Raw genomic sequence first — 18,672 nt, 5'->3', positions numbered from 1 at the left:
CAAAAAACAAAAAATTCTGAAAAGCAAAGTATAATTAATGATATTTTATCTTATATTTTTAAGAGAAAAAAATCACAATGAAATAAGCTATACAGTCAAAAGTCGTTAATCTGGACTCGTCGGGACTTCGGCGATTCCGGATTATCGATTTTTCCGGATTATAGATCATCAGTTTAAATCTCGTAAGATGGCACGCAGAAATTCTAAAATTAAAAATATGAAACCTTAATTTATGAAATAAAGAACAATTATAATCTAAAGGGTATCAAAATTTACAAAAAAAAAGTTTAATATTTATTTGTTTACTTTATTAAACATTTCTTTCAATGTAAGTTGTTTTAAGTTGCTTCGTTTTATGTGATAATACTTTCTCTTTAATTCTATAAACAGACACAATTTCTTGTTCAGTTACAAAGTTCCGCTGTTCAAGTCCCGTTAATTTTTCTGCCGAGAATATCGACTAACTTGTCAATCGAAATTTTTTCGTTTTCACTAACCTCTCTGTCACATTCTTCATGTCTTTATCCATTTTTTGCAGCAATTCCACTTTTTGTTTGATGGACATTGAAACATACTTTCGTTTTGTACGATCCTTTGGTAGCTCCAGAATCGGAAATTCTATTTGACATAATCGAAAGTTCAAGTTTACTTTTATAAAATTGCTGTTACAGTCTGCAAAAAATAATAAGCCGGATCCAATTCGAAGATTAAGGAGCAATTTAAAAAAGACAAAATATTATCATTTTTCCAAAATTCTTTTTGTAAAAGCAGTCACAAGGATGAAAGTTTAATGTGTCCATAAATCAAAGAAAAATAAGCTGTACATTTTTTAAAATAAACTTTTTTAGAAAAAATCCCGTTAAAAAGGTGTTTTTGTTAAATAAATTCATATTTAATCCATTTATTGAAACACGAAATTTCTTTTAAGTTCGTAAAATAGCTAAGTGCCTACGTTTCATGACGATGTGAAATTGAAGTGTGTAAAGTAAAATCTCGCTTTCCTAAAGCCCATTATGTCTCAAAGTGATGCGATTTTCGTCACAAAACATAAAATAAAAAAAATTCGAATTTGAATTTCGAAAAAATCGCTTCGACGTGCACTGGCTCTTGTCTAGATGCACCTATGTACTAGATTTCATAGCCGTGGGTCTATCAGCTTACGCGCAGCGTGAACGAAAGACACACACAGACAGACTCTTTCTTTTATTATATGTAAAAATTATATCTCGCTTTGCCATAGGCCACTATGTTTGAAGTTCATCGGAAGTCATACAGCATGCACAGGGAAACTGTGTTGCATAATAATTTGCAGACAACAATAAACTTTTATTGATTTTTATCTGAATGCCTTTAGAAACATTAATAGATTTCCGAGTTGGTGACATACGAGGAGAAGACAAAAGTGGGCCATAATGGCATTCGTCATGCCTAACCTTCATAGAAGAACACTGTAGCTCCAATGTCTCTCTTAGAGACCAGTGTCGAACACACTCGCGCAGGTGCAGTACCTCGGATCAGCCTAGCTGCCACCTAGGGTTATGGAATACTGTCTAGAGCAGCGTTTCTTAAACTGTGGGTCGCCAAAAAATTTAGCAGTTTTGATGTTTCTTTAAATTATAACAATCTTAAAATTACCAAATATTTTTACACAATGTATCTGAAATAGATAAAGATAAGACAATACAGACAAAGAAAAAAAAAGTGTTGACACATTCTTTTTATAATAGAAATGTTCATTTTACTTTGCACGTGATGCTGTAATTTCGTCTGTTACTTGTTTAAAATTTTCACATTGTTCTATATCTTAAAATTAGAAATTAAACTTAATGACCCAAAACTGCAATATTATATTACAGCACAAGTGAAAAAATTGACAGTTTCACACACGTGTGTGTCCGATTTGCACAATGCTTATGGGGGTCCCAGAAAATTTTCGTAAATATTATGGGGTCCTGGGGGTCGCGAAAGAATCTCGTTGATAAAAGGGGTCGTGATCGAAAAAAGTTTAAGAAATCCTTGTCTAGAGTTCATTACAAATGCAAAGAATTTTGGCTTTAAGGTACCAAATCCTTCGCCAAGAAATGTTAGAAATCCATACTAATAATTAGAAATTCTTAAAGTAATCAATATTGATTTTCTGTAAAAATATAGCCAGTTAACTATTTAGCCTGCCTGCACAAAGAAAAGCTGCGTAGAAGTTTTCTTTCATACTGCAGTGTAAGGTATTCAAACAGGGGTGTAGCCAGAGTTTCCAGTGCCCGGGGACAACTGAAGAATTTGCACCCCTTTCTGTGTGCCAAGAATGGAAAACATTTCATTAAAAAATTTCGTAGCATCAATTTGGCACCCCTTGGATGCTGCGCCTGGGGACACATGTCCCTCTTTGCCCCACCCTAGCTACGCCACTGTATTCAAATTATGAATTTGAGGAAAATGTCCAAGACTTCTAAATACTTTTTAGTTGTATATGGATAACGTGGCAACAATCCACTGTATTTAATTTGCATCTAGGCCAAAAAACATTATCAGAACTATTTTTTATGATTAGATCTTCATGATAAGTTATTTGATTCAAGTCAAAAACAGAGTCCCCCCCCCCAAAAAAAAATTAGATATTCTTAATATAACCAATATTGATTTTCTGTATTGTACAGCCAATTAACTATTTAGCATGACTGCACAAAGAGAAGCTGCATAGAAATTTTCTTTTGTACTGCGGCGTAAGGTATTTAAAATGTGAATTTGAGAAAAATGTCCAAGGCTTAGAAATACTTTTTACTTAGATATTGATAATGTGGCAACAATCCACTGCATCTAGACAAAAAAAAAAAAAAAAAAAAAAAAAAAAAAACCAGAACTATTTTTTATGATTAGATCTTCATGATAAGTTCTCTGATTCATGTCAAAATCGTGCTCAGAATCGCCGAATTCAAAGAAACAGACTTTTCTATATCTCCAACCATAAGTCACGCGTTTCATGTTCTCAAATGTGCGACTTCAGAAATGTGCCCTTCATCTTATAAAATTGAACTTTCCTTGTATCTTGACAGCAGCCTTCTGAATTTTAATTAAATTACTGTATATTATATACCTTACAGGATGCATTTTACCGAGTTCTTTTGTTTGCTAATTTATCCTTGAGTTCTGAAATATTAAGGTTCATGATTTTTGGCAATTTTATATTAATTCGTGGAATGAGGAGCTGCTGTTAGCGTTATATCATCAACGAAATATTTTAGAACAAGAAGCATAAGAAATAAACTGAGTGGGATTCCAACGGCAAATCTTCCAGTTGGTAGCTGGACGTGCGAACCAGTTGTACTTATGAGGCAGAGCACTGGAAAAGACTATAGTTTTTCACATCATTATATACCTCCCAATTTATCGCAAGAATTGCCGACTTATCTGCCATGGTACCTAAAAATAGGAGCTAATTGTTGCACTTTGCCCCCCTTTTGAGCACCATAATATTCTTTCTTTTTAATATACAAATCTGTGCAATTAAAGAATTCTCATAATTAAAAAAAATCAATGTGCGTTTCTCTGTTACAAGTTTCGCATTGTAGAAATGCAAATCTGTGTGTGCTTTCAAAGATTTCAAACCGTTAAATTGTAGGCTTTTGTGTTACTTATGCTGCTGACATTTCACGTTAGATTTCAGTATATAAATTAATGCAAGCAAATTTTCAGCCAGATTATAATGTAATAATATCATGTATATAATGCTAAATATATATCTGCGTGATAATATGTACCAATAAAGTACGTGGATTGGATTCTAAATGAGTCCTTGGCTGTTTTAGGGCTGGCAGTGTGGAATGAATGAAGGATTTATATTTGCGAGCTCTAGAGATCATAGTGGGGTGGTAGTGTTTTGGGATAGCTAGTATATGGAAACAACACCTGCTTCACCATTTCGTAAATAATTGTTGTCTCGTATACGTCTACCTGTATCTATATTCAATCTGCACCTTTTACTTCCAGTATATGCTCAGAGTAGCACCCCACAGTGAATACAGGCACAAGAAAGGAGTGGTGATGGCAAAGATACTGAAATCAAACATCCCCGTCAAGAATGGTGCTGTACATCTCATTGAGAGTCCTCTCATGATCATAGACATCACCGTCTGGCAGTTCCTTCAGAATGAAAAGAAAAGGAGATTGTCGTAAGTACCATTCATACTGATGTTTCCAAGTTTGCATTTTTCAATGTTTCTTTGTACGAAGGTTGCTATGGCCTTGGCAATAGTAAGTATTGTTAAGCGCAGACAATTCCAATCGAAAGATTGATATTTTTAACTATAATTTCTTCAGAATGTTTTACCATTTTTGCGTGATTTGTGTTGTTTACAGTAAATTGAAAATTTCATCTCTGGCAAAAAAATGGAATGGACTCGTGTACATTATCGTGTGATTATTTTTCATAACTTTCGACGTGGATTATCAAGACAAGAGAGCTTCGATGAACTTAATTCTTCATACAGCTATAAAGCACTATTCTACAGCACTGTAAAACACTGGTACAGTACAAAGTCCGTAATCCGGAATGATCTATAATCCGGACATCACAGCCACAAACATTTTTTTTTGTATGCTTTACGCATGCACGCATTGAAAGAAATGTTTAATAACATAAACAAATAACTATTAGCTTTGATTTTTTGTAAAATTTTATACCCTTTAGATTGTAATTATTCTTTGTTTCGTAAATTACGGTTTCATATTTTTAATTGTATAATTTCTGGATGCCATCTTACCAGATTTAAATTGATGATCCAGAAAAACCCCTAATCCGGAATCGCTGAAGTTCCGATGAGTCTGGATTAAGGACTTTGTACTGTATAACGAATTCAATCGTGGTCGACGTTTGCTCTAGGAGGAATTTCATGAGGGCCATCCAAAATCGGTTGTTCTGCGAGAAAATATCGTTGCTGTGCGTGATCTGATAAGACATAATGTGAGATTGAGGCATCTTTGGGCATTAGTATGACATGATTACTATGACAAACATCAATAATAATATATTAGATGAAAACATATGGCGTGAAATAGATTTGTTCGCGTTGGATTCCACCTAATCTGACAAACGCTCAAAAGAAGGATCGTGTCGATTGGTGCAAGGAAATGCTGATTTGTTCAAGGCGTGTCAGATGCTGTGTATAACATCTGCACGTGTGTGAAACAAAACAGCAGTCGACTGTGTGGGTCTTCCAAGACGTGCGAAATCCAACAAAAAGCAAATGGTTGCCTATTTCTTCGGCATGACCGATCACGTCGCGACAGTGGCGTTAGAGCAACGCATGATGGTCAATTCTGAATGATGCACAATGATTTGTTTGCCAGAAGTCATCAGAGAAATTCGAAAAAAGCAGAAGAGATGAAACGTTCTTTATTATGTCAGTGCAAGCTCTTGCACATTGGCTCAAACAAAAGAATTTTTGATGGGTCACCCACCATACAGGCCTTATTCGGCACCCAATGACATTTTTTATTCCCGCATATCAAAAATAAATTACGTAGCCAGCGATTTGCGACACCCGAAGTAGCTATTGATGCATTCAAATCACATGCAAAACTGTATTGATCTTCATGGAGAATATTTTGAAAAACAGTAAAACCAATTTCGATTATAAACATTTGTTTTTTTTTTTCTTTATTATGCCAGATATATAAATAGCAACACTCATATAAATGATTAAATATATGGATTTTCTATTTCGTTTCATTTACTAGAATACAAGGAAATGATGCATTGTATAGAAATTTATTAATTAAATACAGACAATTATTCAACATACTTTTGTACATTGATGCTACCAGCAATGTATAAAAGCCGTCATTGTATAGAATACCTAGGCATTTTATAGGATGCCAAAAAATGGCCGACAGTGTAGAAATGATTAATATTTCGTACATTTCCTTGGGCATTATGTAGGGCAGCGGTTCCCAACCGCTGTTCCGCGGCACACTAGTGTGCCGTCTGAAGCACCGTGGTGTGCCGCCGGGTCTGGGTGTCACGGTGCTGTTCACCCGCTATAACTCCTCCCGTCACTCCCCCCGCCAGTGTCATAGGTGGTCACGGCGCTGTGCAGTGCTATAACTCCTCCCCCTGCCAATCTTGACAAGTGTCCGCCGTGTCCCCGCCCCCATGAGACGCAGGCAGACGCCTCACACAGTGTCAGAGAGACAACGGCTGCTGTGAGGAGAGAGACACTGATACTGCAGTGATGGACAAGTTTTTGAAAAGGAAAGAACTGGACTCTGAACAAAATCTGGAGCCAGATGGGAGCCCGAGTATGAGTGGGGGTCAAAAGAAAGCAAAGATGGTTAAATTCTCTGGCACAAGGCAATATAGCGAAAGCTTTATTTCAGTTGGATTTACTTTCACTGGAGATGAACACAAACCAACTCCACTGTGCGTGGTGTGTGGTGAAAAGCTAGCTAACAGTGCTATGGTCCCAAGCAAACTTAAACGCCATCTCCAAACGAAACACCCTTTGCTTCAAAACAAGAATGTGGACTATTTTGTTCGCCTGCGTGACAACATGGAGAAACAGGCAACTTTTATGAGAAAAACAACAAAGGTAAATGAAAGAGCTCTTAAAGCTAGCTATCAAGTTGCTGAACTTATAGCCAAGACAAAAAAGTCACACACTGTGGCAGAGACATTAATACTTCCTGCCTGCAAAGCTATTGTAGAGGAGATGCTCGGACCTGAAGCAGCAAAGGAAATAGCCAAAGTCCCTCTTTCAAACAACACAATTTCCAGACGTATTAATGACATGTCTGCAGACATCGAAAGTGTGGTTTTGGAAAAGATCCGTATCAGTGAGAAATTTACATTGCAACTTGACGAGTCTACTGATATCAGTGGACATGCTCAACTCTTAGCTAATGTGCGTTTTGTTGATGGTGATGCAATTAGAGAAAACTTCTTTTTTTGAAAGGTATTGCCAGAAAAAACAACAGGAGAAGAAATTTTTCGGGTCACATCAGAATACCTTGAACAAGGAGGACTTAAGTGGGAAAACTGCACAAGTGTCTGCACCGATGGAGCTGCAGCCATGGTCGGGCGCACCAAAGGCTTTGTAAGCAGAGTGAAGGAAAGAAATCCAGATGTGATTATTATGCATTGTTTTTTACACCGCGAGGCCCTCGTAGCCAAGACTTTACCATCAGCCTTAGTTCATGTGTTGGATGATGTTGTGCGCATGGTAAACATTGTAAAGTCACGACCCATGAAAAGTCGCATATTTGCAGCTTTGTGTGAGGAGATGGGAGCAAAGCATAAAACCTTGCTGTTTCATACGGAGGTCTGGTGGTTGTCGCGTGGCAAGGTCTTGGTTCGTGTGTATGAGCTGCGGGAGGAACTTAAAGTGTTTCTGACAAATGAGGGGTCAGATTACGCAAAGCAGCTTGCAAGTGATGAGTGGTGTGCAAGGCTGGCATACCTGGCAGATATATTTCATCATCTGAATGAATTGAACACCCGAATGCAAGGCCGAAATGAAAACCTGCTTACAAGTACAGATAAAATAAATGGACTCCGTTCAAAGGTGCAACTCTGGCATCAACACGTGGAAAGTGGCAATCTTGAAATGTTCACACTCACCATGCAATGGCAAGGTGTTCACACTGCTGCACTGTGTGAGATAATAGTTAAGCATTTAAAAACTCTTGAGGAGAGTCATTTTATTTCTCTTCAGTCTCCACTGAATGCCTTGACTGGGTTAGGGACCCTTATAGCTCAGCATCAGTTGTTGGAAAGGAAATGACTTTACAGGAGCAGGAGGAACTAATTGAACTGAGACAAAATCGTGGTTGCAAGCTAAGATTTGCTGATCTACCTTTGGACAGTTTTTGGTTGGATACTGCCAAGGAGTTCCCCCTTCTGGCAAACAAAGCTATTTTGACATTGCTCCCTTTTTCCACTACATATCTGTGTGAGATTAGCTTTTCAAGCATGATTGCTATGAAAACCAAATACAGAGAGAGACTGAGAACTGTTGACGAAGAGCTACGTGTGTGTCTTTCTTCAATTCCAGCCAGAATATCAGCTTTGTGTTCAGCCAAACAGGCCCAGGTTTCGCACTGAAAGTATTTTATAATTTTTCACTATTATGTTTACTTAATATTTCATAATAAAGTAATTATAAAATACTTTCTTTGTGCTTATTTGATTCCTATTCACTAGAATTACTTTATTATAGTCAATATAGGCACAGAGTTAATTTTTTAACATTTTCTAATGGTGGTGTGCCTCGTGATTTTTTCCCCGTGACAAGTGTGCCTTGGCCAAAAAAGGTTGGGAAACGCTGATGTAGGGTACCATATGACAAACCGGCAGTATACGCAGTTTACCTCCCAGTTAATTTCGAATATCCATAAATTTAATAATACATGATTCATACATTTAACACATTCATTCCATTCTTCCACATATTTCATACATTTTCATGCATTGTTTTCTTTAAGAAAGGTATAAATTTTGCTTTGTACAACGTTCATTTTTCGTTACACAGTTTGAATAAAAGCTTTATAATGACACTTTTTCATCATTTTCTCAAAATAATGTCTTTATTTTCGACAAATGATCTTTTTTTTAAACGAATAGCCCTAATCATGATCTTTTTTGGTGTTTAGTCTGTATCGAACTTTGTTTCTCCTTTCAGAAAATATTTTATTTAATTGTCTTAACTTCTATCACATGTTGATATTCAACAAACACTTCTATAATCTGGCAAATCTACTGAATACTCTCCAAAACAACCAATACGCTTTCGGATTATAGTATTCTTCAGAAGTGGACATTATAAAAAGAACATTCAATACTGATGTTTATATAGACTCTCAAGAGTGCTGGTAATTTTCATATAGGGTCATACAAGACAGGTCTTGAAAAGATTTATTTATTCATAATCTTTAATTTCCCCCTTTTAGCAAGATTTTCTGGTTGTTGTTCTCATTAATATTCTTACATTTTTTTCTGACACTAGTTCTTACAGTATTTTCTTCCTTCATGTTTTTATGGGGTTCATAGATTTGGAGTGAATAATGACGACACTTGGTGAAGTATCGAAACACACTTTATTTACCAATATTAATCAGGATAGCTCCAAAACACTTTTACAGTTGTCCAAGATCTATTCTAAACAGACTGGAGCAATCAGCGACACAGCCTTCACACTGTCATGCAATAACGGTGGAGACAGCTTCGCTGCAAAGCTCATGACTCTGCTTGGTCGTTCTCGGAACTTCAGGTACTCTCGAGACTCTCCACGCTACAACTTGCGATTCACTCGACAACACACCGAGCACAGCTCCCAACTCTTAGGTTCAGTCGTTCCTGGAGCTTAACACACTCTCTCAACGATGCACTAACCGTGATACACCAAGATACTCATCGATGCACTCGACGACCCACTCGGCACTCGCTGGCCTGCTGTGAAATCGATCGTCTCCACATGGAGTAACTAGATGAGATCCACTAATTGACTGCAGACCAGCAGGGTTTTGTATAGCTTTTGGCTTGTGTTCGAGATTTTTCTGGGCTACCTTTTCTGGCAGTAGGAAACGAGTTATCGTTATTGGGCTCCCAGAGCCGCTACTGTACTCAGTGTACACAACACCAGATAATCTCGGGAAGAGAAAGACTGACGTATGTGTGATTATAGCACGCAAAGTATTTTTTTTAGATAATAATGAAGCAAATAAAAATAATTAGGGGCTTTGAAATTAGGAATTCATTTAACAATGGGCTCAAATAAGCCGCCTACTTCTTAAGCTCAAACCAGTGGAGTATTATCCAGGTTTTAAAAAAGAAAGCCTTCTTTCTTTCTATTTCTTTCTTTTTTTTTTTTTTTGCTTGAAGTTATTTAGATAAATCTTATATTTTATTTAAATTTATGATTAAAGGAGCATAAAATTGGTTTCATTATAGTTAATTTTAAAGTTAAAAAATTTAAAGTTACTTCTTTATCTCTTATCAATCATGTTTTTCACTTTCACCTATAAGGTATTTCTCTCGCCTTCTTAGTATACCTTCGTAGTGTAGTGGTCTGCAAGCTCGGCACATATTCAAGAGGTCCCTTGTTCGATTCCCGGCGAGGGCGTTGCTCATTTTTCATCTTTCACTGCTTCCAATTAACCTAATGTCTACAGCCTAACTTTAAAAAGATGTTATTATAGTTATCTTAGTTATAGAATTATGTCACTTAGTATGCAGATGAAGAAAAGATAATGAATGCCATAGTTTTCTCTTCATGATTTAAATGCACAGGGAAAAGTCCTGCAACTCTTAAGAAAACGCAGCGTATTATGTCTTATTTTTTAATTGATAAATAAATATTATTAACTTTTTAAATGTTATAAATTCTTACAGTTCTAAATTAAAGCTAATTTTTCATGCAGTTAAGTTTTTTTAAGGCAGCTTTTTTTTTCAAATTTAAAACATTTATTTTTTTGTTGCAAAATGAGTCTTTGCAGTCAGTGTCAACAAGTGTACGTCATCACTCTTCACTTCCTGTTTTCAGTGGGGAGAGTTCTAGAAACACTCCCTTTTTTTTTTCCAAGTCCTGATAGATCCAGTTCTTAAGAAATTATTTTTTCACTTTTGAACTGGATTCATATAAATAAAAATGCATTTTATTCATGATAGGTATTATTAAAAAGATTGAACATTTTCATAGAAATACATTACATATTTAAGTTTATGAAGGAATATTGAGTTTTGGCAAGACCAAAATGACCCATTTACTGCTCATCATCATGTCGCCAAATCCCGTTGAGGCACGCGCATCTAAAATTTTAACAATCGATATTTCGTAATTGTACTCTTTTAATATCCAGAGAAGTCGAGAAAATAGGAGAAGGTTCTTGTGCGTGATTTGAAAAGCTTATAAAAAGCTGGAAGAAAACATCTCAATTCAGTTGTTTACTTTTTGCTGTTAATGATTGTAGCGAAATCGGATTAGCTTTCTCTGTTTAAGTTGTGTTGAACGTTTTAGTAGTTTAAAAGATAACTACTAAATATTGGGAAATATTGGGATGCTGTACAAATATCTCTAAGAAAATTTAAGCATTTTGGTTTCTTATGCGTTGTGATAAAAATTAATTGTATTCATTTTTCATCGGACTTGTGCATTCAAATCATTACGAACCCGTACGCTAGCAACAATATTTATCAAATTTACATAAAAATTTTGTATATTAAAATATAAAGAATTACCTCATTTTGATTGCATTGATCAAAATTCCTTTTTATGCAATGATACTTTGGCTTCAATCATTTTCATTAAACTGTATGTTACTAAATAGGAATTTAATTTTCAAGCGATAATTCTCTTTCTAACAATGCTAGATTTCTCCTTCAGTTACCTTACGGGACCTGAATGAAATTCTCGCAATGATTTGTGAATGTCTCTAGAATTTAAAATTCTTGCTCGTTAGCATTACAAATGATACTGCGAAAATGAGCAACATTTGTCAAAGTTAGTTACTCTAAAATGATCCTAAATGTAACTTTCAGTTAACAGATTTAAAGCTGTGTTTCCCAAACATTTATGTTTACAGCCCGCTTTTAGAAACGCAAAGAAACACATTTTTACAGAAAAAATATAAACATATAAAACAGCAATAATGAGGTTGGATTACTTGTATGTTAATGAAATTAGCAGTAATTGCACTGTCATTTTAGCTAAATCAATAATAAAACATAAATAAGGACGTGTGTTTCCAGTCATCCGTAAAGCTCTTTGTTGCCATTCTGCAAAGCATAAGATAATATTTATTTTTCAAATGTAATCATTTAGCTCGGGGGTATAAAAGAAGTCTGTTGCAAATCGCAATATATTTGTCACCCAACTTTAGGAAATAAGTTATTTAAAAGAAATGCATTGCCACTAGCCAAATTAAATATTTACGCTGACCACGCAGCAGAGTTTTCTCATTCAACAAAGTGCAGGAATTTAAATTAATTTGAAAAATTAATTCTTATATTTTTCACAAACTACGCGATTTAGAAAAAAGCCGAAATTCATATAAATTATCTGAACCTATGAAACAACACTAACCGAATTTATTAGAATCATCTGTACATATAAAAATATGTGCCCGTTTTTCTTTGTACACAATTTGTACAAATGTACACTTTTATTCCGATCTGGATGAAATTGTGCGCTCTTGACCATCAAAATAAGAAGAAAGCCACCGTCTACACATAAGATTTGGAAAACTCACCATATTATTGCTCTCACATCGCCTATTCCAGGAGACCAAGCGAGTTTAGTTATTATAATATTTTTTACGGATATATGCCTAAAAAATTGCAAAAAAAAATTCCCCAACTGGGGTGGGAAAAAAATTGCCCCAACTGGGGTGGGGAAAAATTAGCAGTCTTACGATAATTGTAAGACTAGCTAAATTAAAGTTCCTTTTGCTGGATAGATCCATACCTGAACTGCGAAGCGGCTGTTCGCTAAGATTAACGGTATTAATAACAGTGCGTACGAAGGGTGTAAAGGCTCTTTTATTCAACTCAATAAAGGATTCACCATCGGCATGGGCAATTTTTTTCCCACCCCAGCTGTGGAAATTTTTTTCCCACCCCAGTTGGGGCAATTTTTTAGGCATACATCCGTAAAAAATATTATAATAACTAAACACGCTTGGTCTCCTGGAATAGGCGATGTGAGAGCAATAGTATGGTGAGTTTTCCAAATCTCCCTTAATAATGTTATGTTTTTTGTGTTTAAATGAATGAATAAATATTTATTTAAATATGGACTAAATATTTAACTATCTTTTGAATTTAGGTGAACTGTTTTTGGAATGGGAAGGTCGTCCAGCTCGTATCGTCCGCCCAGGTGTTCAAACTGTCAATGGCGTCATACATGTGATCGATCGTGTTATGATGATGAGGCATGATCTTACGAAATCGGGTGCTCCCGTTAGTCCATTTAGCAATGGCTTCTTATCCATCATTCCAGCTTTTTTTTTCGGTCGCCATCTTTTTCTGAAGACCAACACATGGTAGAAAGTATAAAGGAACACATAAAAGGCGCCAAAAACTTCTGTAAAACTGCTGTGGTTAAGGGGGAAACAGAAATATTTTTGCATAAAAACTTTGTGAAATATGCATATTAGAAGAAGAGGCGATTTCTGTGCAGTCGTGTTCTGTTATTGTGCACGAACGTGAACGTCTTCATACCGATGCCAGAAAATGTATTACAAATTCACGAAGTGAAGTGCAACAGTGTAAAAAAATGTATGTTTTGGGAGAGGGTACAAATGATTCAGAAGTTTGCTTATAATTCATAGAAAGCCAAAAAGTGGCAAAGTAGAAAAATTTGTGAGCACCTTTTGAATAGAATTAATCAAAATGCGTTAAATGGCGAAGAGTAAAATTTATTACAACGTCCAAACTCATTTTTAAAATACAGTACTAATCGCGAAATTTGCTGTTGATGTGCAGTTGTTTATAGTATTATGTATAAGAGGAGAAAGTACGATTCCAGAATACTTGGGATTTTATAGGAATATTCCAAGAATCCTCTACTATGATTCTTCCCTACTTTTTAAAATTTGTTATTACAAAAATTATTCAAAACGAAGCGATACGCAGATTGAAATGCGTGGAAAACTATTTATTTTCACAGATTGAAGTGTGTCGAAGTTTATTTATTTTATTAATGGCAAATTCTATGTTTTGTAGAATACAATCATCAGTTATAGTTTGCTTATTAAAAATGGCATCACACAGCTGCTTCGAAAATGATCATTACTTAGCTGTAGATTGAAAATAATTTGAAACAAAGGGATTGTATATATATATATATATATATATATATATATATATATATATATATATATATATATTTACTAAAGAAATATTGATTATATTATCTCCTACAATTAATTTTAGTAGAATTATCTTAAAAGAGTGAATCCATAGTTAGTAAGTTCAATTTCTAAAATTGTTTTAAAGTAACTTGAATGTAAATTGTTAAAAATGTTTAACGGGGACTTGAATTAAATCATGAATAACAATTATATATATATATATATATATATATAATTTATAATAAGAAATCTTTCCATATACCATCTCCAAGGAATATAAATTTAAAACCAAAAGTTTTTTTAGAATAGTATTTTGAGTCCTTGGAGATGGTATATAGAAAGATTTCTTATTATAAATTATTATGAATTATTGGTTTATTACTTTGCAGCTCTAGCGCAAGTTTTAGGCTTTTTAATTTACTTTTAATTACTTTATATATATATATATATATTATATGTATAGTATGCCCATATTATGATAAAAATCGAGATTAGTCGTGGGTTAAAGAAATGACATAGTCCAGGTTGAGCAAATAAAAATATATTGGGAATATCAGGTTACATGGGAACAAGCAACCACAGCTATACACACCAGACAGGGATAGAATGACAACAAAACTGTTGTTGCCAATTCTCATGAAGTAAATATTGGGACTGGCACATTTACATATATTTTTAACATGCCCCCCCTTGCCAGTCAAACTTAGACATAAAACTGAACAATTTGATAAAAATTCTATGTAATTATATGCCACTATTGAAAGAAACAATCAATATGATAAGAAAAAGCTGCAGCTTGTTTTGAAAATGAGGCGTAAAAGGAATATTCCGTTCCAGCGAGAATTTTCCGTTTGGCATCGGTTGTACCATTATTGGCGACTTTATCGCTTGCGCCGGCAAAACGGAAAAGTACCAATTTTTGTCTAATATTTGGGCTTCACCAGTGTTACCACATGTTCAATTAAAATACTATAATAAATCTAAAATGATGTATAAAAATTAAACAAATAAAAAGGAAACCGTTTTTCACAGACGATTCAGCGCCTCTAACCTAATGCGCCTGCGCTACTAATTAATTCAGTTCTCACGTCGCGGCAAGGCAAAAATACATAAAAATTTAAAATATTTTCATTAAAAATTGAAAGATACAGAAAAACATAAAACACCAAGTACAGTTAAAATAATTAAAAAACAATTTTTACAATTAAAATTACAGTTTCCACATGCAGGCAAGAAAGCAGATTTTACGGGCAGAAAACTAAACGTTTCCTTTTCGTCCCACCTGGCTAAAAGACAGTGAAAGTGCAGAAAGACTTAATTCACTATTCTGCTTGGTTTCAAATGTAAAAAAAAATATATATCTGCTACTGTAAAAAAAATTAGGCTTGGCTGAACTTACACAACTTTTAAATTGTTGATAATTCTACAACTTTTGCATTCAGATTAACGAAAGGCATAAAAATGTCAACCTGAAGATAAGAACAACATAATTCAATCCTTTTTAAAGCAAAACGTGCACTATTTACCGATATGTAAGAATAGAAAAAGTCAACTCAATGAACCGAGTAACAGAGGGGGCACACACATATATATCTACTTTTAGTGTGAACGATAGCAACTAAAAAGGGAGGTGCACAACTACATGTTACAGCAATAGTATATACAAAATTTCAACGTTTTCTCTGATCTACATGTTTTTGAGTTATGCGAGGTATCATATAATATCAAAATACATACGTACGTACAGGCGCCACGAAAAACTCTCTCCTGAATCGATTTTAAATCAGTTTTATGATTCGTTTAGGAAAAAATAGTCCTTTATTCTGCCCTTACGTACAGATATAACGGATAAAACATCGTTAAATTTCATTCGACAGCGGTAAAAATGGATATTGTCTTTGAAATATGATACCCGGAATTTTTCGTGATTACAATACTTACTTTATTTCATACCAGGAAGTAATTTTTTACTTCCTCGTATATACGTAGATACTTTACATAGCAAGTACATAGATACTTTGCAGTATCTAAAATTTTTTTTCCGCCTTAATTTTTGTCTCCGTGTAATTTCTAGGAATCGTCTCATTTCAGAAATAGCCAAGTATGCAAATTCAAATTAAAGTAAACAGCAAAGTGTCATCAATTATCATATACTCTAAAGGCCCTTATTTTCGCGAGCGCGTCGTAATCGCGAAAATTCAAGCCTCACGAAATACTTTTTTTTTTCCGCCTCAAATAATAATAAAAAATCAGAAATTTTTCACTTACCCAAAATTTAATGATTTATTGCACAGTTACAAGTTTTTTCTTGACAACTTTCTTTCTTATAACTATTTTTGAATAATACACAACTATATTTCTCGAATATAAGACAATAAAATTAATAGAAGGCAGCTCATTCACTTAGAATACTATTTATACCAGCTTCTTTGAAGCCATTCAAAATTATCTCATGTTTGGCTTTCAATACCGTTAAATTCGCGCACAAGCCAAGAAGCATGAATCGATTTTAATTGTGATATTAGCAAGTCCAAAGATTCTTTTCCCTCTAGAAATTGAAGCTCGTTAGAATACCACTCAATAAACTCATTCTTGAGCAAACGCTTGAACTCGCCATTTAGACGGGAAGGGGGGTGTGTCGAACTTTTCGGACAAAAGGAAGTTTCTTAAAATTCTTTATGCAAAAGATGCACTTTTGAAATTTTTCAACTTTCGGTTCTGTTCATGTAAAATTCGCCTCGCGAAATCACCGATATGTTCATTTTCGCGAAAATCACGACCCGCGAAAATAAGGGCCTTTACAGTACTTAAAAGTGCAAAATAAAGAATTGAATCAAAAAACCATGAAAGACTTACGGCATCTTTCTAATAGCTTGATAAACTTCTCCAGATGTCGTTTCTTTCGAAACTCAAGTGGGAATCTAGTTAATATTGTTACGAATTGAGGACAATAACAAAATTGTATTTATGACACGGAAGAGAAACTAATTCTTGAATTTGAGTGGCACTGCGTATGTTTTACCCATTATCCGGAAATCACATGTCAGAATGCATAGAAATCTGTAAGGCTGTCAGAAGCTAAGAGTTATATTCCGAGAAGTTGTGGGTCTTTCCTTACATGACAGCCCACCAGCGGCCGAGTGGTAACATCGCTGAACGCTGTTAGTCCAACCTGGGATCGAATCCCAGCAAACGGGCTGGCTGCAGGTTATTTTTCGTGGATTTCCTGTGTGTAACGTGGATACGAGTTAATTCCTTTCAAAATGTCCTCCCCGAAGGCATCTCTTCTTAGAGGCAGATAGCCTTCGTTGTTGCTTAGCCTTAATCAGTTAACGTAACCTAACCTGTCCCAGAAGATATTTGTGAATATAATTTAAATTTTGCTCTTCAAAACGAATCACGAATCATTAACTGCAAATTCATTTTAGCCAGTGAAATTCTAAATTACTTTAATTAATTCTAAATTACTTTATCGAATGCTGATGACGAAGAAACCCTAGAAGTGGCCTAGAATATTGAGAATTAAGATCTCGTTTATTTATTTCAGGATAATGATCTCTGTCATAAATTTAAACCGTCTCATGTGACTAATGACTCATATGACTCATGTGACTCAATGAATAATTAAAGAGTGATCAAAAATCTTTTTCTTTACACTTAGGAAGTATATATAAATTTTCAGGTTTTATAAAGAAATGAACTATTTAATCTTTGCAAAATATTCTAGCTTGCCAAAAACATTTCTGCAATGTATGGAAACGAGACACGAAAGCTTATTATTCTGTACTTAAATATCAAAAAGCTTGTGTTTAGTATCTGTCGATAATTTCTTGAGCGTGAAAGGAAATGCTTCAAAGAGCCAATTTATTTTAATTATTTCAAAGCGGGATATAATTTCCGTACTTCCAACAATAACTCAAAACAGTTAGACGTGTATTCACTCAAGTAATGAAAAGTTGCTGAAAATAATATGAATGGAAATGTCCAGATCGCAGCAAGCAAAAATATTCGTAATTAATTTTTTTGTTGTCAAAGCAGGAAACAAAATTTTTTTGACACACTAGGTTAATACGTATGCGTATGACGTCATCATTTAAATTTAATATAATATAACAGCTTTTTCTCAATATCAGTAAAAGAATTAACGTGGGAATAATATATCGTGTAAGTTATCCTAACCTGAAACAAAGAGATTGCTATCAGCTGCTATTTATTTTTAAAATGCTTACATTAAAGAAAATTTTCGACATGCAATGACGTCACGTACTTTCTTAAACATCAGATTATGATCTTATAAAATAATAATGTATTTAATGCTTCGCAATGATATTTTTATTTCATACTTTGTATAACTTACAGATTTTTAATTAAAAATCTACGATTTCAAAGCTAGCAGTGAAAACACTTTTCGAACACACACACAGATTCTATTTATGTCCAGCGTGCGATATTTTTGCCACTCGTAAACATAATGGAGAAAATTAGCGTTTTCAGAGTTTTTAATTAATATATCAGCTTATTAACGTAACGTTTGCAGTAATAAAGCGAAAATATGAAGATGAGAATGGTCGAAATGGCTTCCCATGAAATTTTGAAATTCGGGAGGGGGGGTACCTCTCTCGAAACTCAATTCCCCGCCGTTCCGGAGAAGATAATGTCACAAACAAACAAATAAAAAAAAAAAAAAAAAAAAAATCTGAAAGCTTCCAGATTTTATATTACGCCAAAAAGGGTGTTTTTTAACGTTTTTTGTGTTACTTTTATTGATTAAATATCATGTTCTTTGCACTTAAAATACATAAACTTTAATTCAACAGCAATGCCACAGAATAT

At 34.4% G+C, this 18,672-nt stretch overlaps 1 protein-coding gene across 1 annotated transcript; it reads left to right on the top strand.

Moving 5' to 3' along the window:
• The first annotated feature begins 772 nt into the window (after window positions 1-772).
• On the top strand, window positions 773-13,807 carry LOC146995583 (fasciclin-1-like). The gene is made up of 2 exons (XM_085824559.1): window positions 773-4,166; window positions 12,813-13,807. Exons 1-2 carry the CDS (start codon window positions 3,988-3,990, stop codon window positions 12,814-12,816), a joined length of 183 nt encoding a protein of 60 aa, XP_085680685.1. The 5' UTR covers window positions 773-3,987; the 3' UTR covers window positions 12,817-13,807.
• The last annotated feature ends 4,865 nt before the right edge of the window (window positions 13,808-18,672 follow it).

The sequence above is a fragment of the Stegodyphus dumicola genome, chromosome 9 (assembly GCF_044657685.1).
Source record: "Stegodyphus dumicola isolate Sdum_Otavi_A_Nest chromosome 9, ASM4465768v1".
NCBI classification, from domain to species: domain Eukaryota; kingdom Metazoa; phylum Arthropoda; class Arachnida; order Araneae; family Eresidae; genus Stegodyphus; species Stegodyphus dumicola.
This window is presented reverse-complemented; position numbering and strand designations above follow the sequence as displayed.